At 53.2% G+C, this 25,740-nt stretch overlaps 8 protein-coding genes across 8 annotated transcripts; 3 read left to right on the forward strand and 5 right to left on the reverse strand.

The window, feature by feature from the left end:
* Positions 1-370: 370 nt before the first annotated feature.
* On the reverse strand, positions 371-1,203 carry N0V89_003491 (uncharacterized protein; the record flags this gene model as incomplete). The annotated part of the gene is made up of 3 exons (XM_056212293.1): positions 371-598; positions 650-1,078; positions 1,126-1,203. 3 exons carry the CDS (start codon positions 1,201-1,203, stop codon positions 371-373), a joined length of 735 nt encoding a protein of 244 aa, XP_056072601.1.
* Positions 1,204-1,903: 700 nt separating this feature from the next.
* Positions 1,904-6,017, forward strand: N0V89_003492 (uncharacterized protein; the record flags this gene model as incomplete). Its single annotated transcript, XM_056212294.1, has 3 exons — positions 1,904-2,745; positions 2,791-5,170; positions 5,223-6,017. The coding sequence occupies 3 exons, from the start codon at positions 1,904-1,906 to the stop codon at positions 6,015-6,017; spliced, it is 4,017 nt and encodes a 1,338-aa protein (XP_056072602.1).
* Positions 6,018-6,474: 457 nt separating this feature from the next.
* Positions 6,475-7,905, forward strand: N0V89_003493 (uncharacterized protein; the record flags this gene model as incomplete). Its single annotated transcript, XM_056212295.1, has 1 exon — positions 6,475-7,905. One exon carries the CDS (start codon positions 6,475-6,477, stop codon positions 7,903-7,905), a length of 1,431 nt encoding a protein of 476 aa, XP_056072603.1.
* A 240-nt stretch (positions 7,906-8,145) lies between these two features.
* On the reverse strand, positions 8,146-9,234 carry N0V89_003494 (uncharacterized protein; the record flags this gene model as incomplete). Its single annotated transcript, XM_056212296.1, has 2 exons — positions 8,146-9,001; positions 9,056-9,234. 2 exons carry the CDS (start codon positions 9,232-9,234, stop codon positions 8,146-8,148), a joined length of 1,035 nt encoding a protein of 344 aa, XP_056072604.1.
* A 5,143-nt stretch (positions 9,235-14,377) lies between these two features.
* N0V89_003495 (uncharacterized protein) lies at positions 14,378-16,507 on the forward strand (the record flags this gene model as incomplete). Its single annotated transcript, XM_056212297.1, has 1 exon — positions 14,378-16,507. The coding sequence occupies one exon, from the start codon at positions 14,378-14,380 to the stop codon at positions 16,505-16,507; it is 2,130 nt and encodes a 709-aa protein (XP_056072605.1).
* Positions 16,508-18,401: 1,894 nt separating this feature from the next.
* On the reverse strand, positions 18,402-19,206 carry N0V89_003496 (uncharacterized protein; the record flags this gene model as incomplete). Its single annotated transcript, XM_056212298.1, has 2 exons — positions 18,402-18,704; positions 18,766-19,206. 2 exons carry the CDS (start codon positions 19,204-19,206, stop codon positions 18,402-18,404), a joined length of 744 nt encoding a protein of 247 aa, XP_056072606.1.
* A 699-nt stretch (positions 19,207-19,905) lies between these two features.
* Positions 19,906-21,116, reverse strand: N0V89_003497 (uncharacterized protein; the record flags this gene model as incomplete). The annotated part of the gene is made up of 2 exons (XM_056212299.1): positions 19,906-20,662; positions 20,722-21,116. The coding sequence occupies 2 exons, from the start codon at positions 21,114-21,116 to the stop codon at positions 19,906-19,908; spliced, it is 1,152 nt and encodes a 383-aa protein (XP_056072607.1).
* Positions 21,117-21,956: 840 nt separating this feature from the next.
* On the reverse strand, positions 21,957-24,776 carry N0V89_003498 (uncharacterized protein; the record flags this gene model as incomplete). Its single annotated transcript, XM_056212300.1, has 3 exons — positions 21,957-23,679; positions 23,738-24,519; positions 24,582-24,776. 3 exons carry the CDS (start codon positions 24,774-24,776, stop codon positions 21,957-21,959), a joined length of 2,700 nt encoding a protein of 899 aa, XP_056072608.1.
* Positions 24,777-25,740: the final 964 nt, after the last annotated feature.

Here is a 25,740-nt window from a genome sequence, read left to right on the forward strand (position 1 = left end):
GAGCATGCTTTTGTGAGGACTCCATGACGACTGCTTTGACATCAAACAAAAGACGGAATGATCATGATCTGTCCCCATGACGATAGCCAGAAGTCCCTCCCCTGTACGCTCTAAGAAATGCGCCGGGGGATAAAGTCGCAGCTACGCCACCAGCGCACAGCTCCAAAGATCGCTTCGTCACTACGGTGTGTGCCTGGAATGTGAATTGATCGAATGAACCCAACGTCACGATCCGCAAGGTCAGGTGCAAGTTTGGAAATTGAGAAGGCTGAATTGACGGCTGGCATGGGTCTCGCAATATACACAGAGTGACCGACCTGACGTCCATGGGTACATCTAAGAGACAAAAGCAAGGCTGTCAACCAAAAATCTACTCGTCCTTGTCCTGTTTGGCCTTTCCGCGCTGGTCGCTCTCAGCTCCCGGTCGCTCAGTGGAGACGGTACCCTTGAGCTTGGCGGTCTCAGCAACACCCTCGCCCTTCTTGCTCTTCTCTGGCTCCTCGTGGATTGCGGAGGTGTGCTTGGTGTCGTCGTTGGACAAACCCTCCTGCTTGCCGGACATGTCGGTGGGGTCATGAGCCGGCTTGCGCGAGTGGGGCTGCAGTCTGTTAGCTTCCAGATGCGGACGAAGTCATGTTGAGAAACGAACCTTGTCAGCCTCATCGGGAGATTCAGAGGACTTGTCGTCAGCGGTCGCGTGGGGAGACTCCTCGCCCTTCTGCTTCGCAAGATCCTCCTTCACGTCTGACGCCTTGGCCGAGTTCTTCTCTCCTTCCAAGTCTTCCTCCGAAGCACCCTCGGGAGCCTCCTTCTGCTCCTTGTCCGCCTTTGCGCCACCATCTTTCTTGTTGTCCTTCTTGGGCTCGAGATCGGGCTTGTCCTCTTCGGACTTCTCCGACTGGGCCTCCTCGGGCTGGGTGGATAGCTTCTCAGGCTCGCTGTGTTCATCACCATGGTGCTCATCGTGTCCGCCGTGGCTCAGGTCTTGATTCAGCACAATGTAGAGAGCAGTGCTAGTTCCGGCAAGAGAGGTGACAATCCTGGGCATAAAATCAGGAAAAGCTCGGATGGATGATAGCTAATGGATTTGCAGAACTGCAGCAATTGCGTCCGTAGGGAACATACCATGGGAGATCGCTCTTCTTTGCCTGACCTTGGCCGTGACCAGAGGCGTACGTCCTGCGCTGAAGTGCCCGTTGCCATGGCTGGAGCTCGGCACTGCGGATGTACCTCGCCGAGCGGGCAATTGTGGACGCGCGGAGCGCTGTTGACCTGACGAAAGACATGCTAGAGCTGCGGAAATACCAATTGACTCGGACGAAGAGCAATTGATGGATTTGCGGAGGTATGCGGAGCTGCAAAGGTCGCGGACGGAAGATCAGGCCAGTGGCTGGGGAGCTGCCGTGATCACGAAAACGTCAGAGTGGATCGTGCGCGGGCTAAAACCGACAAGGATGAGCCCGCACGTGATCTCGAATGCTCAGTGTACGAAAGTGTAGAATCTGAATTACTCGGACATATCCGTGCTGTGTACAGTCCATATCATCCGAGTCTGTGGCTTGTTCGCTTTGCCTTAGAGCTGGTGTATTTCCGTAGAAGCTGCGTTGCTGCGAGTACTCTACGGCGTGCTCCGTGCGAGAGCTCTCTGTTTGTGCGGCAGGCAGCAAGCAGCGATTCACACCCACGACGCTCCTTTGGTCGGGCAGCTAGGCACCGCAGCTCGCCTCACGCCCTCTTTATAACCCTCACGATATACCTTTCCCTCTCTTCGCCCGTTTGCGAACACTTCGACTGCGCAGCGTAACCCCGCCAATACCCCGCCACGCGCTGGCAGCTCGAAAGTCGAGATACACGCAACTTCCCCAGACCCGTGCTCTGCGTGCCACTCGCACACACATACGCCATGGCGCCCTCGTCGTCGATCCCGCCAAACCCGACGTCTGCAAATGTCACGCAACTGCTCCCTAAGCTCAACGATGACGACCCCGACTTCCGCTTCATGGCCCTCAGCGATCTGCATGACATGCTGCTGCTGGGCCATGCCGCTTTTCTACAGTCAGACAACCTTGCCTGTGCAAAGACTGTCGAAGGACTGCTGAGCACGCTCGTGGACAGCAATGGCGAAGTGCAGAACCAGGCCGTCAAGTGCCTGGGTCCTTTCGTCAACAAGATCCCTGACAACATTCTGTGTCCCATGATTGAGAAGCTGTCGAATCTCCAGACGGATAACACGGTGGACCAGTCGATACCTTCCTTGGCTCTGCGTGAGGTGGTCATCTCGCTGCCTCGCCCGGTAGCTGGTGGACAGCGGACCAAGCAGGTCCAGGATGCATACAACGCCGTGAGCAAGGTCTTAATACCACGATTGGTCGGGTACCACGTTATCTTGCCCTCGCAGAAGGGCCTTCCCGGCGTACCGAAGGGCATGCTGCAGCTCGACTTGGAGAAGGGCACCGATAGCAACGCCATCGATGTCCTCACCGAAGTTGCCCGCTGCTTCGGCCCCATGTTGCAGGATGCAGAGATCCACGCGCTGCAGAAGATCACGCTCGAGATCCTTGAAAACGACCGGGCCAGCTCCATGATGAAGAAGAAGTCGGTTACTGCCATCTCTACCTTGGCCAGCTTCTTCTCCGACCAGCTGCTGAGCAGCTTCATCTCGCGAATAATCGAACACCTGCGAGATGTACACCTCACGCGCAGCAAGCGAAAACTATACATCACAGTCCTCGGTTCTATAGCACGGTACGTCCAAAGACTTGATGATCAATAATATCACTGACAGCTTAGATCGGTCCCGCGCAAATTCGGTCCCTACCTCAAGACGTTAGCCCCCTTTGTGTTGAGCGCCCTAAGTGCGCAGGAAGTGGATGAAGAGATGGATACCTCCGATGATGAGGGCGAGCGCGACCCTGAAGTCGACGAAGTACTCGAGGCTGCGCTCATTGCGCTGGAAGGCTTCCTCGCATCGTGCTCGTCTGACATGCGCGCATACACTACCGAGACCATCGAGGCGACGACGCGTCTTCTGAAATACGACCCCAACCTTGCCGGAGGCGACGATGATGATGATGACGATGCTATGGCTAGCGACGAAGAGGACGCACTCGAGGACGACGATTACGAAGAAGAAACTGGTTTCGACGATGATGAAGATGCCAGTTGGAAGGTCCGACGATGCGCTGCCAAAGCCATATATACCCTCATCTCAACACGAAGCAATGGTGATCTTCTGGAAGATGGTACTTTATACGGTCGCGTGGCTCCGGCGTTAGTCGCTCGGTTCAAGGAGCGGGAAGAGAATGTGCGCCTCGAAATTCTCTCTGCGTTGTCGAACTTGGTTCGAAAGTCGGGAGATGGCCCTACACCTGTCAAGTTCGCCGACGAGCATCCCCAAGGCGGCACCATGTTGCCCCCACCTAATCGTAAGCGCCGCCGGGGTGGAAGCGACGTATCAATGTTGGAAAACCACCACCTGAATCTCGGCTATGCATCTCCAGCACGTTCAAGTACGCCGGTCATAGGCCCACGCGCCGATCTCACGAAGCTCAGTCCTGAGATCGTGAAGGGAGTCGCGCAATTGCTCAAGCAGTCTACATCGCCACCATCGACGAAGCAAGCATGCATCGTTCTCGTAAAGGACATCATAATAACTCAGCGCGGCGGATTGGACTCGTATCTGACCCAGATCGTGGATCCTGTCGTTGAGGCTGCGAAGACTAGTGGCGGTACGACCAGCAGCGCCTCCGCTACGGCGAATAGCTTGAGAATTCAGGCTCTACAGCTCCTTGGTGCTATTGCTGATACACATCCTTCTGCATCTTTCCAGCCGTATCTTTCCAAGGTTGTACCTGCTCTGATCTACGGAGCTCGCGACAAGTACAGCAAGCTTTCCATTGAGGCCTTGGCCGCAACCGAACAGGTGATCAAGGCCCTGACACCTCCTCGCGGCGATAAGACTGGCTCTCAAAACCAGAAGCACCTGGAGGAGCTACACGATATTCTTGTCACTCGCATCGGCGCGAAGGACGTGGACCTAGAAGCTCGCCGGAGCGCGATACACGTGCTCGGAGTTTTCCTTGGACGCAGCTCCGGCACAGATCTGCTATCTCTGCAGAACCGCGTGTCTGCGCTTGAGCTCCTAGCCGGAAGTCTCAAGAACGAACTCACTCGTCTTGCTTCCGTGCGAGCAATCGACTCGATAGCCGAACACACCAACGCGCAAGGCGAGCTATCTACGAAGTGGGTGAGGGGCGTTGCACTTGAGCTTGGTGCTCAGCTGCGGAAAGCAAGCCGCGCACTTCGTGGTGCCAGCCTAAGCGCTTTACGAACACTAGCAAAGAACCAGATCTCGCGGGCACAGCTTGACAATCAGACAAAGTCGCAGATCGTTGAGCTGCTGTTGCCTCTGCTGGACTCCTCAGACCTGCATCTGCTCGGCCCGGCTCTTGTAATCCTAAGGACCTTTGTTGAGGATAATGCCCGGTCCACAGTGACTCCAGAACTGATCAAAGCCTTATGCACTGTCGTACAGGGTTCCATCAGTGGTAGCTCGCTAGAGGCTCTACTTGCCTTGGTGCGTACTATCGGCGAGCAGGGCGCAGGACAACCGCTTATGGGAGCTCTGCTCAACGATGTCGGCATCTCTGGCAATGCTGAAGTGGTTGGAAAAGTCATTGGCAATCTCCTGGTCTTCGGTGGTGGTAGCTTGGGTATCAAGCTGGAAGATTTTGTCAATGAGCTTAAGACGGCCAAGGACGATAGGCGGAAATGTCTCGCACTGGTTGTTATGGGAGAAGCTGCGCTCCGCATGGGCGAACAGTCGTCCATCGACCCCCAACTCTTCATACAATACTTTTCCGCCAAGTCAGAATCGGTTCCTCTGTCGGCTGCTGTGGCTCTAGGACGCGCTGGTGCAGGAAATGTCAGCAAGTACTTGCCCGTCATCCTCTCTACCATGGGTCAGCCATCGAGCCCGCAGTATCTTCTGCTACATTCGATAAAGGAAATCCTCCAGCAGGACACCGAGTCAGAAATCCTGCCCTTCGCGTCGCACCTGTGGAACAACCTTGTGGCAGCGTCCCAAGCCGAGGACAACAAAGCTATTGGCTCAGAATGTATCGGTAGGCTTACGATCATCGACCCGAAGACCTTCCTACCGCAACTGAGGGTAAGCATCGTCAATACCACTTCCTTAAAATGACACTAACAAGGCATCATAGGCTTTCCTTGGTGATCAAAACGTCGGCGTTCGGGGCATGGTTATCTCAGCTTTACGTTACACGCTTGCCGATACTGATGAGGCTTATGACGAATATCTCCGACCTATCGTCGTCCCTATGCTCATCCAGATGCTCTCGGAGACCGACCTCGACAATCGTCGCCTGGCTCTGACAACATTCATGTCGGCGCTGCGCAACAAGCCCGACATCATTTTGCCAGCTCTTGAGCAGCTTCTGCCGCTCACCATGAACGAGACGGTGATCAAGCCCGAGCTGATCCGTGAGGTTCAGATGGGCCCGTTCAAGCACAAGGTAGACGACGGTCTAGAAATCCGCAAGAGCGCATACGAGGCTCTCTACGCTCTCCTCGAGAATGCCTTCTCGCGTCTGTCTCCCACCGATCTTGACGACTGCTACGACCGGATTGTGGCTGGTATTACGGATGAGCATGATGTCCGCATCATGTGCAACCTGATGCTCACCAAGTTGATGCATCTTTCGCCTGAACGCACCCACCATCGCCTCGAAGTCATCTCCAATTCGTTCCGTGCCGTTCTATCTATTAAGCCCAAGGACAACGCTGTTAAGCAAGAGCTGGAGAAGCTGCAGGAGGGCTGCAAGGGCGTGCTCAAAGTCTCTATCTTGCTGAACAAGCAGATGGGCACTGAGAGCGGTGTTCAGGGTCAAGATGATCCGCAGCTGCGGGCGTGGGCTGGCTACTGGGACTGGATTACCAAGGAGCATGCGCTTGCCCACAAGGCCGCCACGGATGAGTTGAAGGACCGTGACCATTAGGGATGGGATGGTTTGGCTGCTCAAATGTTACGACGTCTTTCCGTCCTAATGAGGGTAACGCGCCGCCAGCCACGGCAATCGTAGTGCTTATATGATTATTAAGCGATGCATTCCATAGCATAGTTGGCATGAGTATGATTAGCAACGGGTTACCACAGATAGCTCGCTAGACTAAAAGCGAATATGAAGAACATGATATCCTGAGAAGCTTGATTATACGTTTGACTTGAACCTCTCATGATCATGCAAAGCCTTCTCTCGATAGTAGATGCAGAGACACGACGCATAGTGCATTGTAGGTACGCGTGCGAATCATGATGCTCGGCTAAACCTACCCTAAAATTTCGTCATCAACCATCACGGTACCACCACCTTCCTACAAGCTCTCCACCAAACGTTACACTCCTCTCCAACACAACAAAACAACAGAAAGGGGGACTGATAAGAGTTACATCAGATGGGTCGCACAGAAAAGTCGCAAGGCCTCGCGCCTCCAGCAATAAGAAAAGACATTCGCGCAAAGCAGGCTCGCCACATCGTTAATAAGGTCGTCCCATTGATATTAGCGTCGAATACAAGAGCAAGGAAGGGCGCCAACGGGAGTGAACTCATAGTCGATCCGGGCCCTGTTACCACACACTCGGAAAAGGGGACTAAAGAGAAGGATGTCACCGCCGACGACGACACAAAATACATCAAGCGCAAAGGCCAGGGGCGACGGAAAGCCAAGATCATATCCGAGGACGCTGAGCCCGAGGACTCGAAGCCCATTACAAAGGGACACAGAATGAAAGAATCTAATTCCGCGCCGCTCCCCAATATCAGTCTCGAGGACCGCCCGCCCATCAAACTCCGCGTCATGACGACGGATACTCTAACAGCGGCACAAACTCTCACCACCAAAGCGCGGAACCAGCCTAATCCATGCATTTTGAACATGGCGTCCCCGCTCCGCCCCGGCGGCGGCGTCCTCGCTGGCGCAACTAGCCAGGAGGAATACCTCTGCGCGCGCACCACGCTCCTGCCGTCCCTCGCTGACTCCTTCTACCGCCTCCCAGAGTTAGGCGGCGTCTTCACAAGAGACGTCCTCGTGTTTCGCAACTATCTTCCGCTGGGCGATACAAAGGGCGAGTTGCCGCCCACAGAGCGCTGGTACGTGGACGTCGTTTCGGCTGGTATGCTCCGGTTTCCTGACCTTGAAGGCGAGGAAGATGAAAAGCGACTTAGCAAGAAGGATAGGCGGCTAGTAGAGGCGAAGATGCGGGGGGTGCTTCGGATAGCGTGTTCGCGGGGTGTGAAGAAGATCGTGCTTGGGGCGTGGGGCTGCGGTGCGTACGGGAATCCAGTTCGGGATATTGCCGAGGCGTGGAGGGCTGTACTTATCCCTCCTGCCTCCCCTCCTTCATCTCAGAGCGACGCCAGGAATCATAAAAGTAAGCTGATGCTGGAGACGTGGCACGGCCTCCAGGACGTGGTTTTTGCCATTTCGAACGGGAAGATGGCGGACGAGTTTGCGCGGGCGTTTGGCGGGATTGAAGTCGAGGCCGGGCCTGAGAGTCGGGAAGACGACGAAGATGATGGTACGGGTGAGGTAGCTGAGGAGCTCAGGGCGAAGATTGTGGAGATGGAAGGGCAGGTGGAGAAGGTGTGGAATGCGGATTTGAAGCATCGGATGGGTATCATTCTAGAAGGATTGAGGACGCAGCTTAGCGAGCGGGAGGGGAGGCAAGGAAGTGACGAGGCGGGTGAGGGAGAAGGGCTTCGTGAAGAAGCTGGCTTGTCTGATGAGGATGCAAGTTGGGCAGGTTTGAGTGTGAATGGGGACGAAGAGGAGGAGGAGGTAGTGCACTCTAGTAGCGATGAGTGGCAGGTCAGTCCTTTTGATTAGAGTGAATAGTCTTGAGATGCTTGAAGTTGTAGAGTGATAAAGGGATGAGGAGTCATGTTGTAGATTCGCGATTCGCCGGTGTGATGATTAGCGTGATAAATTCGAGCAAAAGTGTGTAAGTCCAGAAGTCTACATTGCCCCTCTAGAACGCATCTATCATTATTAAGCGTGGGAATGAATGAGGGAGCTATTCAGCACGAGGATGCAGACGAGGCGGGAGAGAGCAATGCTGGAGCCTCCTCAAGACACTTCCGGACTGTCCCCAAAACACCTCGCCATCATAGCAGGCGGATACCTCGCGCCCTTACTCCCCCCCACACTCTCAATAGCCCCACGAATCCTCCGCTGCTCCTCGCCCGACAGCGTAATCTCCGCGGCCCTAGCATTTTCCTCCAAATACTTCACGCGCTTCGTCCCCGGAATAGGAATAACATCCTCCCCCTGAGCAGCTACCCACGCCAGCGAAAGCTGCCCCGCCGTACACCCCTTCTCCTTTGCAATACCCGCCAGCGCCTGCACGAGCTTGAGATTATCGTCGAAATGCTCTGCGCTGAAGCGCGGGTGCTTCGCCCGGTTATCAGACGGATCGATATCGTCCCGGGTTTTGATCGTGTTAGTTAAAAAGCCTCGTCCCAGCGGGGAATACGCCACGATCTTGACCCCCAGCTCCCTCGCCGTCTTCAAGAAGTCCGTCTGCTCGCTCTCGATTTCCAGCGCGAACGGCGAGTACTCCATCTGCGCGGCGGCTATGGGGTGCACTTTGTGCGCGCGACGCAGCGTCGAAGCTGAGCACTCTGATAGGCCTAGATACCGGATTTTCCCTTCTTTTTTGAGCTCTGCCATTGCGGACACGGTCTCTTCGATGGGGACTGTCGTGTCGACGCGGTGCTGGTAGTACAAATCTATGTGCTCGACGCCCAGGCGCTCCAGACTAGCTTTACAAGCCTGCTTTACATACTCTCTGTCACCGCGGACGGCGTGGTTGCCGTTTTCATCGATGTGGTTTGCGAATTTTGTGGCGAGGAAGATCTCGCTGCGGCGACCGGTTTGGGCGAACCATTTTCCGAGGAGCTTTTCGTTTGTGTGGGGGCCATAGCTGTGCGGCTTTGTTAGTGGAGGTTAGAATGGGGAGGAGGGAGGAGGCATGTACATGTCGCTGGTATCCCAGAAGGTGATGCCCAAGTCGGCAGCGCGGGTTAGAACCTCGAGCGACTCGCTGTCGTCGTAGCCTCCAAACGACGTGTACGCAAACGTCATGCCCATACATCCGAGCCCTTGCGCAGACACACTATCCTCTCCGATCTTGCGCTGTGGGAATTTAGTAGCCATTGTTGCTATATTTCAAGTTCTTGTTCAGAAGCGGCGCGGCGTAGATCACAGGTTATGCAAGCTAGATGGCACGACCGAAGCTGCTACTTCCAAGCCCTTTTATTCTTGTGACTGTTTATGATCGACGGCATCACAGTACGAAGTAGGCGTGGTAGAACACTTGTATGACGCTGCACGGAATTACCGCCTAACCCCGCATGAACCCCTCCAAAGAGCGTCATAAATCCGGTCGATGGCAACTTTGCATACTACACTCTGGCCATTGATAAACAATACGTGCAGCTCGCGGTACGAATTCCGCTGTTGTCTTTCTAAACCCAGAATGTGAAGAGAGACGCCGCGTGAACATTGCCCAGTATCAGCATCCCCAAAGAAAATGTTGTCCACAGCATACAGCGTATCTACCTTCATCGAATGCAAGATATGCATTACCAGCTTTGACGATAATACATTGTTTTCGTGAAACTTACAGCTCATTTTTGTAAGCGATTGGTATAACGCAGCTTCCATCGTAGCTTAGATGTCTTCCCTCGTGACCTACGCATGTTCAACCTTGACAAAAGTAGCCAGAGCAAGATCTGATCCTAGCCACATAGTATTCTATAATTCCAAAAGTAGTAAACCATTTTGAACGTAAAAGCACTTAGTCCACAGCACTCCAAAATTTAATGTTTCAGGGTCATTTAGTGTTGCGGAGGAGTGTGGCAAGTCATTTCGTTTTCACACTGACAGGATGTGTGCAGTGGGTTGAGGTGATTCTGCTGCGACTTTAGCATACAAGAGAGTACCAGTTTAGTAGGTCTAAGACTTGTCGTAAGTCAAGATTGGCCGTGTGGATGCCAAGGCTCATATAGGCTTCGGACGGCAATGGAACTATGCTTTGATCCCGTAAACGCAGATGTGTGAGCGTTATTCAGCAATTGGGTGTTGAGAGTCAATCGCAAAGTCTTAAACAGTGCATTGCTGCGTTCGCCTTTCGTGCTTCGCGCGATGGACAGTAGGCCTATCCAGACGATGATTGAGCTGCGGGTTCGACGACATTGAAAGATTTCCTGGGATAAGTCCGCCGGTCGCAGTCTGACGACTATTACTGCTCTTTGCTTTATCGGTCAATTCATCAAAGCAGCCGAGACATAACGCTGGCCCACCCCAGGACATAATGTTGTGTCTTACTATGACGCGACATGCGGCTGCTCACCGTATCGGGGCTTAGATTCAACAGTAATACCACAGTGCTACGATGTCAATAGCGTGCCCGCGTTGTATCGATGAGTTGTCTCGCGTTGTTCCTGCACGTCTTGGATAGCCGTACGTAGCGTCTGTCAAACAGTTGTATTGTGATACGGGACGGGTGCTGCAGATATTGTGTGTTTGGTGGATAATTTGCAAACTTCCTGGTATGTCGGACTGGTGTCTATGAGAGGAAGCCCCGGAGACGTACCTGCGGCCTCGACGAGCGCTGCTCCTCTTCTGGAGATTGCAATTGAAGAGCCGAAGTATGAACGTATTGCTCGGAAGTTTCGCAGTGATCCAAGACAATGGACGCAGATCTGTACCACTCAATTGCATGGCAACGCTATCCGGTCGGTCTGAACCTTCTCTCGTGCAGTCCGGCAGTTAGTGGGCTTCGCATACAGCTGTCTTGTGGGACGCCTAAGGAGGAGAACAGTGCGCCAGTCAATATGAACAACGAAGACTAGCCAAGAAGGCTTCCCCTGGAGCGTTTAGCATAGCGAGGCAGCCACCGTAGATCATCCGTCGAAGGCTCCACATAGGCGCATATGCAATGAGCAGGCCTCGTGATGTTTCTTGTCGATAATCTCGCACTTGCATATTGCGGCTACATGAGCACATAAATCTAGAAGGTGAAAGTTTCACGTATGCATACTCATGGATGCAAGGTCACGGACAAGACAGCCAAGCCCGCCGTGTGCGGCAGCTAGCTGGAAGGTGCTCCGGAATGTCCCTTTCTGACGAGGGAGTATTGTTTGTATTGCGCCAAGAGTGAGCTTGTGACGCTTGTACAAGCGGAAAGTAATCGGGTCATATGGAGTTCTTCTGGAAGGAGACTTGGCTCAGACTGTACCACGCTGTGATCTTCTTGGCGTACTCAATCCGCATTGATTGACATCTAGAGTCCAGGAGATTGATGAGACTCCGATCTCTGGACACCGCTTCGAGTCTTCACTCATAGCCGCGCTCTATTGTCGAATTCACAGCACTTTCGTGTCATCCGTCTGGAGCAGACGCTTTGTTGTCTTCATCGAACAGGATGTTTGACTTTGTCAGATTTTGGGTTAGTCGTACGTGCCCCACTCTACGTGAAGGCAACGCAAGTCCCAGCGCCATTGATATCGTATCGCCCTACGTGTTCTGTCTCACTCCTGTCGAGATTTCCAGTGGCGGTTCGTGCGCAAATGTGTTGTCCGCGCCAAGCAACGGACGTTTCGTGCAATGTTTCTACCAGATGATCGGACTCCCGCGAAACGCTGGCAGTCAAACACAGAAACTTTCCCTGTGTTTTTGTTACTTCATGTTGCAATTTCTTTGCATGCTCAGTCGCCCCGGGACGGCTACAGCTCGTGCCAAGCGCGGAATTCAAACGCTGAGGTTGCCAAGAATTCCGTCGCGGCGTGTGAGCCTGCCAAGGGCGGTGCAATGGATGGCTGCATCCAAATGGGGAATTTACAGTTCATCAAGGATAATTGCCAAGCGGATGCGAGTTCTTCGTGGCCATTTCTGTGCATCATCGGAGAAATTAGGAAGGTGCCTTCATATCGGAGACGATCGTCATTTGGCGAGATGGTTGACGTGCAGACTGGGCGACCCATCACTGAGATCTCCCGCCTTGGGCGTGGTATCGTATGGAAGATCTCTAAGATCTTCAGAAGAAGAGTTTTTTTCGAGCTGCGGGAAGGCGCTGAGACGCCAAGACTTGATGCATACATATCTCTTGTCGAATGTCGCACATCAACAGGACGAAGGGAAGGCTCGTCTTGGTACTGCAGCCAAGTGGTCGCGAAGATCGTTAAAGTTGATGTACTCGTCGATTAGATTGAGGTTGAAGAGGAGCTCGGGAGACGCAATGATGCACGACATTAGGAGGCGGCTCCACACAGTCTGAGCGGGAGGAATGAGCTCACGTGCTCCGTTCAGACCGCCGAACCCCCACGACGGCTGAAGATGCAATTATTCATCGTGATGTGACTCTCGGCCTGAGATAGCTTGTCCGATGCTGCAGGTGCGCCGTGTGTGACTGTGGGGGAAGTATGGGGCACGTAACGGCGGACCACTAGGATGCGGGAGTCGTATTTTGAGAGCCGCACGGTCAGACTCACCGCCAGAACGAGTGTCCACTCACGCGACCATAGACGGCATTATTCGATGCTGCGAGTGTGGCCATGAATAAAGCTGGCCCGTCAGGTACTGATCTGCACGATACAGAAAATGAAGCTGCAAGTGCCACAGGTTCACGATTGGCCTGCATCGGAGCGATTGTAACGACTTTAGGAACGATGCAAGAGGTCACAAGCTCCATACGCATTCAAGAGTGAGGAAGCACTCGGGAGCAAGGAAACACGGGACAGAGCCCGGGCAGCTTGAGTCGAATGTCGGAGCCAGTCACCAGGCTCGGGTGAGGTTGTTGTATTGGTTCCGATAAATGAAGTCGACGAGCATCGAATGGTATTAGCCATTTTGCGGGGTTTCCGTGGGGTTGGGCGCTGTTGTACAACCGCATATGGCCAGGGCAAGCCCATCGGTGGGTGAGCTGCAGCAAGGTGTGCAATCGATCGGGAAGTCTAGGCGCCTGCTCGGGTGCTAGCAGACATGCGGTCTTGTCGTTGCGATGGACGATGACGACCGAAGGGAGAAGCATGTTCACGGAGACGGACACCAGTGCACCCCCACGTGAGGGCTTTGGCTCGCTTCTCGCGGCTGGCAAAGAGCGAGGAATTGCGTTCGGTGACAGTGCTCTCCTGGAATGCGTTAAATTGGATGAGGCTAGATGTGAGCCAAAACCGGACGCAAAGATTGCCTCTACTGGCAGCGTGTGGTGTAAGATCAATGCTCCCACGCACAGCGCAGCACATCAAGGTTGCTGGTTGGAGCGGAAACGGGGTATGCCGCTGAAGCTTCAGTCCAAGGGCGGGTTTGATAGGAGTATGAAAAATGCCGCAGGCACGTCCACGGCGGACATGATCAGCACAGCGCTCGAAATAGAGGGCGGCCAGTCGCGCATCGACATGTACCTTTGTGGAGAGGATTACAGCCAACACGGACTGTTGCTGGTTAGCAGGTCGCAGGGTCGTATCGCAGCACGGACGCGGTGCCCGCGCAAGGCGGGGAGCGTGTCCAAGTGAACGTCTGGAGACGGTTTCGAGACGGCTGGACGTGGTCGAGATGGGTGCGACATTGCACGGGACGCAGGCCGAGGGCGAGAGCGTGCCTGACGCCGGTAGAAGGTTGCGCAAGAGTGTTCGGTGGATACCCACAGTCCTAGTAAGAAGGTGTGGGGTGGAACGTCCGCTCGGCACAGGCGCATGCAGGGCCACGGCGGCCAGCACGTTAAATTGACATGGTTCCGCTGGTGCTGCTTAGCTGCGTAGGGAGGAAATCGAGGCCGCAAGTTTCCTCCTTAAGCGCCGCGCTGCCGCCTCTTGGACCAGAATCGCGAGTCTGTTGAGAGCGGCCTCGGTCGTGCCTGCATTGTTTTCGTGCCGCGCCTTCTTCAATCGCGTCTGCCGGCATCCGACTCTCTGCCTATTACATCTTCTAGAACAAGTACCTCATCTTTCCTCGACATCTGCGAATTCTGGGACCTTCCCGCCACGGCCCGATTATTCTTCACTTCCTCACCATCCACGCCAGCAGCCCGCTCCCCATTCCTCACCATCGGATGGCTCTTTCAGGGCGACCCGCATGCAACACAGCGTCCCGCACCTTTCCCTCCCTCCACCCCTACGCCTGCTCCTCTCTCGCAACGTACCACCAGCCCAGCTCCCTCCAGAGGGCCTAGTTGTATCTCCACGCCACGAGGCTCGCTGGTCCCTTGCAGCTTGCACCCAGACCTTAGACTAGCGACCTCGCACGGCGTTTGTCGATCCCACTGCCGAGTATATCGCTCACCGCCCGGGAGACCGCCATGCCACTCGTGGCAGCTGCAAACACTCCACCTCCTCTGGTGACGGCGCCAACCAGCGAGGCGCAATTTCTCCGCAGAGGCTCCCGTGTGCAGGACTCCCCAATTGCAGAAGAAGATGAGTCTACCGCTAGCGAGCCGGGTGAGCCTCTCACTCCCACCAGCCATACCAGCGACTCTACTCGTTTCACCCATCCCTTCTCGGACCCCTTCCACAACAATGAGCCCCAAGACTTCCTGACTCCGGCTGCCGCCATGGAGGACGGCGACGTAAAATCGTTGCCAGCTGCGCCTCCGCGGGCCTCTCGTGTAGCGCGCCCGGTTAGTCGCGCCTCATCAAGCCTCACACCAGCAGAGCCGCAACCGTCCTCTGCGTCTGAAAAACCAGGCATCGGGAAGCGCGTCGGGTCATTCGTGCGCGGCAAGCTCCATCGTGGGGCGTCGCACAAGGATGGACCCATTCAAAATGAGAAAACCAAGGTTCAATCAAAGGACGCGCCCAAGACTGAGAAAATGATTGTCAAAACTGGCGTAGACGGCCCGGCAGAAGTCTCCACGCCCGCCGTGGAGATCCCACGAAGCGGTCGCAGATTCAGCTCGTTCTCGCTCTCTGGGCGCAATACTCCCAAGTCTTCACATTCCATTTCCGGCCCACCATCGCCTGGTTCCCCAAACAGCACCATCTCGCACGGGCAGAGCCAGAGCAAGTTGCGACCAAGTCACAAGCACTCGGCATCATCTACTGCGATTTCCAACATGACTAAAGAGAAGGCTCCGGGCGTTAAATTTGCTGGCAATGGCGGAAGGGGCGGGAAACGGCATGCATGGAACCGGAGACGTTCAGCAAGCACAGAACAGGTTGCCAAAGTGGATTTCGACGATGAAGAGACGACTGCGGCTCTGATGGCAACTTACTCCAAGCCAGCTAATCGAGGCGTGGGTTCTAAAGCTCGCCGTTTGAGCTTGAGCCTGCCTGATGAGTTCGTCGTTGACTCGTGTGACCTCGACAAGGAATTTAAGAGCTCTAGTCTGATGCCTGGCAAGAGAGGGAAGATTTTGGGCAAGGGAGCTACGTCTGAGGTCCGCATCATGGCTCGAAGAGGCTTCGGGGGTGAAGATTTGGTTGCCGTCAAAGAGTTCCGCCCACGCGACAAGGACGAGACGGAATCTGACTATGTCGACAAGATCAAATCCGAGTACAGCATCGCCAAAAGTCTTCACCATCCAAATATCGTCGAGACGGTGCGGCTGTGCACGAATCGCGACAGATGGAATCATGTTATGGAGTACTGCGCCTATGGTGAGCTGTTCTCGCTGGTAGAGCGCAAACTCTTCGCAGGCGGTGCCGAGGGATACTACTCCCCAGAAGACCGTCTATGCTTCTTCAAGCAGCTGCTGCGGGGCGTCGACTACCTACACAGTCACGGTATCGCACATCGCGATATCAAGCTGGAAAATTTGCTGCTCAACAAGGAGGGCCATCTGAAGATCTCCGACTTCGGTGTTGCGGAGGTTTTCTGCGGCGAGCATCCTGGTCTACGTCGTGCAGGTGGCGAATGCGGAAAGAACATGGGTGAAGTCCGGCTCTCTGATCCTGGGATCTGCGGCAGTCTTCCCTACATCGCACCTGAGGTGCTCGAGAAGAAAGGCAGATACGATCCACGACCGCTTGATATCTGGTCGTGCGCTATCGTTTATCTCACCATGACCTTCGGAGGTTGCCCGTGGCAAGCAGCGAAGCCGGATTTCCCATATTACGCCAGGTACAAGAAGGGATGGGATGAATGGCTACCAAATCATCCCCACGAAGATATCACCCCGGACAATCATCCCAAGTGCGGCAAACTTTTCAGTCTTATCAACCCTCCGCCACTCAAGCGTATGATGCTAAAGATGCTTCACCCGAACCCAGACAAGCGAATAACGATTCGCGAAATCCTCGATACGCCCGTGATCAAGAACATAGCATGTTGTTGCCCAGAGAGCTACGAGGATCCGAAGTACGTCATCGACGCTTCCAAGAGCAGAAGAGCCGGGCCTCCGCCGAAGAAGTACCTCCACCACCATATTCCGCCCAAGCCTGAACACAAGATCGCCAAGGCTTTCGCCCATCGGTTCGACATGGGTGAATGAAAATCATGATTGTCATTTTGTTGAGTTGGCCTTATCTTGTATCAGCATGTCAGGCGTCCGGGTCATAATGATTTTGACCAATCTGCTCATAGGGAAGAGCATGTGTGACTATACGACCATAAACCCACCGGAAAACGAAGTGGGGTTGGATATCCTTTGCTACGATATGATTTTAGTACTGCTGGGAGGGATGTATGTAATATGCGACTGAACTGGGTGTGTAGAACTGGGTGTGTATGATGGATGTATACCGGTATTTCCATTCATACGTGGTTCTCTATCCAATGGTCATCCCATTCATACGTATCCTTCTACCCAATTCGCGTCACCATGTATCCGCATCCCTCTTCAGATGCGCGTTGTTGACATTGTGCTCACCGTGTAACACGTTCGATCCGGGCCTTCTCTCATTGGCGCCGGGCACTCGCGTTGCGCAATCGCTCGCTCGCTCGCAGCCGCCCGCTCGTTGGGAGAGCTAGCTTAGCGCTACCACCCTCGCAAGCTTGACCCTTCCTTCGTCCAGCTCTCTCTCCCCATGGTATGGTGGCCTTACGCATCTGACTGACTGGCTTCCACCGAGCACTCTACTCCCTTCGCGCGACGCAGCACGACCGTCCGATCCGATCATCCGCCTTACCCGCCCCCAAACACTGTATTGCGCACATATACGTATACGCCCGACGCGCCATGCAGCTACAGCTACAAGCCCCACCTAGCCCCTCCCTACTGTATCTTCCCATCCATATCCTACCGATCAGCCCACACCAGCCCACACCAAGACAAACAAGCCCTTCTACCATCCTTCCACACATGCCAATCTTCTGGGCACGCAGTAGTCTGCTTAGGTGGATAACGCAACTGCCAGCGAACGCGCTAGAAGGCGCGAAGAGCGCTCGCATGGATGCACGTGAGGCTGGGCTTGCGCGTAAGGATGCGCTTGCATACAGCCTACCGTAGGAGATGAACTGTGTGGAGGGGAGTGTAAGCCGCACGGAGGGCACTAGTGAGGGTTTGACCGGTTTACCTAAGAGGGCTGGGCGGGATGGGTGTGGGGTGCGGACTGTGTTGTGCAGTGGTGCCGAAGCGATCGGTGAGGAAGGGAGGGTGGTCACGGGATGAGATGGGCGGGTGCTTATTTGCGTGTGGAAGATAGTGTGCGGTGGGGTGATTTGGTGGGTGGTGCTTCCGCTGTGCGTTGGTTGTCTTTGACCGTTTCCTCACAGCGTGATGGTGATGGGCAGGAGTTGAATCGTGGACGAGCAGTAGCCTGATCGACTCTGATCTGCGGCGTTGGAGCTGGCTAGCGCGGTGTAGAACCACATTGTGAGAAGCGGTATCTAGGGCGCTGCATCGAGAAACGCATGAGATGACATGCAGGAGTGGTGTGCGGGTCCGCAAGCGTATATGTGGCTGCATTTCAGAACGCGTGCTTTGAGGAGAGAGTTTGAGGATGACGGCGTGGATGGTGGGTGTCAAGGTGGTAGTTTGAAGGTGTCAATGCGACTTAAAAGGTGGGCTTGTACGTTGTACAGTAGGATGGGTTAACAGAGGTAAAGCTACGTGCTGCGGAAGTACGGACCACTGGCATTTCACTGTGCCTGGTCGTTCGAAATACGTATAGCAAGGACAGGCGTGTTGAAAGCTGCTGCTCTCTACGTGCGCACATGCTGTCTGTTCGAGGCTACCGCGTTCTGTCACAGGGGCTGAGACCAGCAAAATTTGATTTCAAGGCATTGGATTTGATTCAAAGGCAGTAAATGGGAGTTTGGGATGAGCAGGAATGTAGACGCACGCTCAATAGGGTTATATATCAGCGCGAATCAGGTATAATCCCAACACTTTTGTCTATATGTATATTTCAGAAAATATATGCTTGCTTCTTGTATACTTGTCTCTAAGCCGCCATCGCAGCAATAAACGCATCCCAAGTCTCACCAAAGGACTTGTAGGGATCGGCCGCAGTGTCAGTGACGTACACATAGGAAGCATTCGCCCTCAACTGCGTCGTGATACTCGCCACATCATCCGTGGGAGCGCCAAAAACGATGTAAGCAGTATGATCGCGGTCATACGGGTTTCCAGCTATCCACTCCTGCGACTCAGCGCTCTGGTACTGCTCCCACGTGCTCTCGAACGAGAGGGAGATGTCGACGTTTGGAGTGACGAAGTTGGGGCGGGTGCCAGGGTTGATGATGGCCTGCGTCACGTCAATACCCCATTTCCTTCCCCCCATGTTGGGCAAATGGTGTGCTACTCACGGTCCTAGGTTCCGCGAAGCCCTCCGCAGCTTTCGTCTGGTTTACAGCTTCCTCCAAGAGCAGCTCTACACTGTCGCTGTAGACATTGCTCACGTCATCGAAGAATAGGCCTGAAAGACCGACGCTAGCATCGCTTGCGTATGTCGTGATATCGTTGCCGATTTGCTCGATGGTGTAAGGGCCGCCGGGGACGTTCACTTGCGCGGTGTCGACGTAGCCGACGGTGTGGACGTTTGACAGGGCGTTCAGCTGGGCGATGGCAGCGGCGTAATCGGCATTGGGCCAGTCGTCACCGGGTCCGCTGTTTGGGTTGACGATGACTGTGAATTGGAGCGATGGATAGGCTGTAGCGCTGTCGAGAACGGGCTGCCAGGTGTTTTCTCCGGATGGGCCTTTCGGCCAGATGTACAGTGGTAGGAGGACTGCTGCTGCGGCGACCATGTTTGCGATTGTAGTGGAAGTGAAGTCCCAAGGTGCAGATGAATTGATGCGTTTGAGAGTAGGTCTTCTCGGGAATTGTGGTCACTTGTAAGATATGTAGTCTAGCGAACAGTCCATGCTACCGTGAATTCCGGTTTCCCATACTAAGAAGAATCCCATTTGGGCAAAAGGATATGGGGCTAAGATTGGGATGTCATGTTTCAAAACGGGGCTTTGAAACAAGGCTGTGCACTAAACCCCAAGAGGTAATTTCGTAAATATCCGATTGTTACACCAACAGAAGTGGCGCAGGGAGGTCTCTCCTAAAGCAGGCGATCTTGGTTATGAAGCCAGTAGAATGGTATCCATAGTTGTTCTTTTCTGAACGATTGTGGGTGCTACCGAAGTATCATACGAATCAACAACACGTGGTCATGAATGAGAAGACTTTTGGGAAACGGAGTCATCTTAGGTGGTTCCAGGCTTGAGAGCATGTGCATTCTGCCTGGAATCTACTCACTGAGGCGTTATATGACTCGGGGTGTAATTGTCTATAAGGGAAGCGAGTTAGCCAGCGCCCCCGGGTCTGGCGTTTAAGGCCTCCCGTCCATCCTTCGAGGAAGCTAGCGCCCACTGAACCTGCCAATTTCCGTGGGCAACGTACCACCAGTGACATACCAAATCGTGGAGAAACCGTGGAGTAATGCACTATTACCGCAACTACGCTTGCTCGCCCCTTCTCTTATTTCCAGCTCTCACCAAGTCTCCGAACTTACTTCCCCGCTGTGAAGACAACTCAATTGGCCTTCCAATCTCTACGATCTCACCTTTGTCCATCACAATGACCCTGTCAAAGTCCATGATCATGTCGAGTCGATGGCTAACCGCGATGACCGTATAATCTGTGAACTCCCTCTTAATGATTTCCTGCATGACAATCTCAGTCTGGCGATCCACGTTAGAGCTCACTTCATCCAGCAGCAAGATGCCTTGATCAGTGGCCCCATCTAGACTGCTAGCCCGAATGCATCGACGAAGCAGTGCGCGTCCAACAGAGAAGAGCTGCCGCTGCCCCGCACTAAATGTCCCTGCGGTCATGCCAGCACTCAAGCCACCACGCTCTTCGACGAATGTCCAAAGGCCGATAGCAACCAGGACTGCTTTGCAATCTTCGGGCGTCGAAGCGTCGTAGGGATCTAGGTTGGACTGGAATGTGGTGCCGTCGGGCAAGAACACAGCTTCTTGAGGCACCGCAATGAGACGTTGCCGTAGAGAAGGTCGGTGTATGCGAGAGAGTGGCGTATCGTCGATGAGGACTTGTTGCGTATTCGAAGGGAGAGGGTCTAGCAACTTGAGGAGAAGAGCAACAAGACTTGACTTGCCACTGCCTGTACGTCCACAGATGGCTACCTTTTCCCCAGACTCAACCTTCAAGTTGATGTTTCGCAGCGCTAGAGAAGGGTTCTCTTCATCCGCGCTGTCAAGTAATTAGTAATTAGTTGCATTCATTACCAGAACAGTCAAGATTCGACTTACTCGTATGCAGCAGAAACGCCTTTTATCTCCACGGCACCAGTCCGAGGCCACTGTTCCGAGGGAAAGACATCCTCGTGCTCATCTCTATCCTCCGGCTTGACAGACTCATTGAAAGTTCTCAGTCTAGCGATAGCCCCGATTGAGGTTTCCAGCCTGGTATAGTATAAAACTATACCTGCAAGGTTCTCCCCGAGCGTAATAAGGCTGTACAGCGAGGCACCGGCGAAAGCCGACTGTGCATGGAACTGAAGCGACAGTACCACGAGAACGACGGCTACCGCCATGACTACTAATCCAAGCACGAGATTTAGCCACTCTTGTATCATCTGGAGGAGGTACGCTGGTCGTTGGCTCGTATTCAACAACTGAACATTCTTTGCGATGTCGTTCGGCATGAATCCTAAGCGTAACGTCAGCAAAATGATTCATAGTGATCCGGACGCCGCAATACACGTCCTAGTATACGCTAAGTGATCTAGTATATGAGAAATACGTACCGAAAGCCCTTAGAGTTGTGACACCCTTGACAGTGTCAAGAAAATGTGTGCTAAGACGCAGGTGTTAGCACAATACCTGCGACCGATATAGTCGAGCAACTTACTACAACGGACTCTTAGTCTCAAGATCCAACAGCCTAAGCTGCCTCGAAGTCCGAAGATAGAACTTCCCAACAACATACAAGATTGCGCCGAGAAACGGATAAGCTATCGCAAGGTAAAGAGACGATGTAAGCATGACAGCCATCTGCCCCAACGATTGGGACACCTAGTGATCGCACGTTAGCCCGGACGTCGTTCATCTGAGTATCTCATCACACCGGGAGACTCACTGAGAATAAGATGTTCAAGGCAGATTCCGGTAGCTCCGTGTCAATAAGGTTCAAGTCTTGCGAGAACAGATTTGTGATGATTCCGGTATCTGTTTTTGTGAAGAAGCGAAGCGGTGCTCGCATTAGGGTTCGTAGTGCGTCTTGGTGAAGATTGGCTCCTGCTCGCTTTATGCCGAACACCCAAAGCGTTATGGCCAGCAACAGGAGCGAGAAGAGGGCGCAGATCTGAAGCAGCCCGTACAAGCCGGCATAATAGGCATGGGAATGTTTCGGATGCTCTGAGTGAGCATCGTTTGTCCAATATGTGAGCCCTGCAGCGGTATTTAGTTGGCGCATTTCTATGTTGGTGACATGAATCTTGCATAGCACATTCCTAAGATGTGGTGGGAATCCGTAGGAGGCATGATCACTTACAGATGGTTGGGAAATTTGTGAAGAATCCCCAAAAGGCTGCGAATAGTAAGGCAAGGCCAGCTATGTGCAAACCCATGCTTTTGACATAGACTTTGTATACAGTCTTGTCGCCGACTTGCCGTTTCATGTCAATGTCTGCCTCTCGAACGCTTTTGGTAGCCAGAGGGTCCAGTAGTGGAGCGTTCTGGTCACAACGGATCGAGCTGGATTCGATCTCGTCCGTTGAAACGTCGCTACTGGAAGAGCCCTCCAAGTCCAAACCTCGAACATACCCAGAGCCGGTCACTAATTCCGCGTAGCTGCCTTGCTCAGCAATGGTGTTATTCCCAAGGACAATCACATGATCCGCGTCCATTAGATGCCCTACACTATGTGTGCATAGTACTGCCGTGGCACCCCTCCTTCTGATAAGCCCACCTGGTGCAAAGACTTGTCGGAAGACTCTAGCTTCAGTGTCTGCGTCTAGACCACTAAAGACATCATCCAGTACCAGCAAGTCCGACTGCAAGTAAAGAGCTCGAGCTAGTGACACGCGCTGCTTCTGCCCTCCAGATAGGGTGATACCATCAGATCCCACGTTCGTTTCATCGCCATTTGGAAATGTCGCGATATCAAAGCCAAGTGAAGTAGCATTGATGACTTCAGTGTATCTCTCCTGATCGAATGTGGAGTATCCCACGATGTTGTCTTTGAGCGATCCATTTGACAAGAAAGCTCCTTGCTCGCAGAATCCGATGTGTGAAGGTCTGGTGTGCGATATGACGCTACCAGTTGCAAAAGGTATCTCTCCAAGAACTGCTTTGCAGAACGTACTTTTACCGGAGCCAACTGGGCCGACGACAACGGTAAGGGAGGCCTTGGGTATTTCCGCGTTCACGTCTCGCAAGACGAATTCGTCGGAGCGCCAACCAAAGTTACCGTCCGTGATGGTAATGACACACTTTGACGAGTCGGCAATTCCCACTGGTGGCTTTTCTATCCCTTGTCTGGTGTCGCCAAAGACCTTCCGAAAATCGCCGTGCGTTTCACGTTCCAGAAAAGCTTGTATACGTCCGAGACAAGCCAGCGTGGTCATGAGATGCGGTATGCCCTCGAATATGTGGCTGAGCGGGTAGGTGAGTAGCGTCAGAAACGCCAAAGAGGTAAACATCGTAGAAACGTCAAGAGTATTTTGGAGCAATGCGAATGTAATCGGTGGCCCAATAAGTTGCGCAAAAAACCCAAGGAGTGCCGCAGTGATGAAGATCTTACGAAATAGGACCGACGCAGCCAGCTCCTCGATGCGAAGCCTTTGCACAGTGCTACCGATGGCAGATGATAGGCCTGATATTTTGAGATTTTTCATGCTGGAGATGACTGTAGCCGTCAGACCAACTCGTTCTTGAACGGCTGCCATCCATTGTCTCTGAGAGGCGCCCATGTACTTTGCCAGGAATGCTAAAGCAACAAAACCGGCAGCAATTATACCAATGGGTGCTACGAAAACGACACCGAGTCGGTTGTATAGCATCCAAGCAGCTAGAGAAGCTTGAAACATACTAACCCAGACTTCATGAAGGAACCTCATGCCATATCTGATGCGCTCCATGTCGGTACTCATTAGTGTCAAAGCAGCGCTGTCATCGCTGACCCCGATGCGAGCCTTAGTAGCTTGTATGTAGATCTCAGTAACCAAAACTGATCTTGTCATGGTACGCAGTCGATCGCAAAAGTACCTGCACCAGTGTGAGGACAGCACTATATGTATGTTCCGAGGTGGGACCTCCAACTTACCAATAGAATGCCGTAGAAATTGCAATGCCTGAATAGATGAAGAAAGTTGCACCAATGAACCCGTACCCCACGTTGGCTTCGAGCGTCGGTTGAGACAAGTGGTCTAGGAGTCTTTCCATGAACAACGGTTGACAAAGGGTAAAACCAAGCAATGCTAGTCGTGGGAGTATCGGGATAAGGAGAGGTACCGCAAGAGTGCGTGCTAAGACTTTTACAAGACCGAATTTATCGCCTTTCAGTTTGCTGTAGTCCATCTCATTGGAGAATTTATCGTGCAGCGCTTCAGAGTCGAGGGCCTGATCCAGAGGATAGAGATCGTCTACGCTGAGCACTTTGCGATACCCCAGCATGAACATTTTGTTGAGCCAGAAGAAGACGCCAATAGAGAAGACACCGCTAGTCTCTTCCGGACTATGCTCTTTTTCATCCCAATGCACCCATGGGGTCTTTTGTTTAGCTTCCAAAAGTAGCATGAGAGCTTTCAAAGCTATAGCAGCGCAGAACAGGCTGCTGTAGATCACCTCAGGATTGCCATCGGCCGAAAGAAACAGGGTCCTTGCCTGAGCTGCATCCAAGAGCAGGGTCACAGACAGGTATACGCTCAATAACACAGAGGGTCTTGGGCTTCGGCTATGGTCAATGATGCTCAGGACAATCATGAGCAAAGCTGACACAAGCTTGAGCACCGAAGCTCCAATGAAGATGCCAGGCGTATGGAAGGACCCAGTCGCGACCAGCACCAGTAGTGCAAGTTCAAGGCCAAGATATGCCGCAATAGCGATCTAGAGCGAGAATTCGAGCCATTAGCATGTTTATCCTTGAATTGGAGTCAGTCATAGCTTACGGCTTTGAGCAATTGGAACGCCGGAGCGTGAACCACCGCTGGCTTTCGCGATTGGTGAAACGTGCGCCATGCCGATGTGATGATGAACAGCACTGACGGAACCACAGAGAAGAATAGTTGTTCGAATTGTATGTTGAAATCGAATCCGCTTTGGTTGAATTGGAATAGATGTGACTCGCCGGTCGAGAAGGGCATACTTGCGAAAAGACGGCTTGCTCGTTTGCTTCTCTGAGTTTGTGCTTCAATCAATGCTTCATAAATGGTCGCAGATGTCGAATTGATACAGCATCGAGAGTCAGTTGCGCGGCTGCATACGCAGCTGCGTACGTATAACAGTCATAACAGTCATAACGAAAGGCACGTACGCAAGAGGTTAGTGACGATAAGCAGGCAGCGAGATCACAATCCTGTCGGCCATACCGCGATTGTCCGATTCCGAGCGCCGGATTCCGAATCTCAAAACAGCCTAGCCTAGGATCTGTCCAACGTCGCGCGGCGCTTTCAAATTTAACACTTCGCTAGGCTGAGCTAATAGCTGTCACCGTATGTGAAGGATTGAAACGCAAGATAGCAGGAAAGTCGGACTCTGGCAGCAATGTAGGAGTAATCGGGCCGAACCGAGGTAGCTTAATGACGTAGTGACAGATCGGGCTAATGACTCCCGACTGTACTTTCCTCCGCCGGCTATGCAACCTCAACGACTTAGATATCGTGATTGCAACGTACCCCTCAAAGATCAACAGCGGGGATACTAATCCGAGTAATAGTATTAGGGGCGGACAATATGGACCAACATACGATCGAGGGCTGCAAGCCACAACGTATATTCTCCTACACCTTCGAACGAGCATTTCGTGCTACCCAAGAGGCACAGATTGATGATGGCTGGAAAGGTAATATGGTTTTTCTTCGCGACTGCGACTTCGCAGATGATTTTCATGCCGCAGAATAATTTCCAACCTATATCCGGCCAAGCACTATCACTTCCGATTGACCTGCATGAAATTTACGATAATCGAGCATTTGGCCTCGAGCCGAATGAAACGAACTTCGACGGTTCAGGAGGTGAGCGACGGGATACTAAGTTCAATGCTTTGATGCAGTACTCATAGTTATCTAGATTCATACCCTGCTCAATTCATTCCACCATCGACCTTCA

Source organism: Didymosphaeria variabile, assembly GCF_027946475.1.
Source record: "Didymosphaeria variabile strain IMI 356815 chromosome Unknown scaffold_3, whole genome shotgun sequence".
NCBI lineage: Eukaryota > Fungi > Ascomycota > Dothideomycetes > Pleosporales > Didymosphaeriaceae > Didymosphaeria > Didymosphaeria variabile.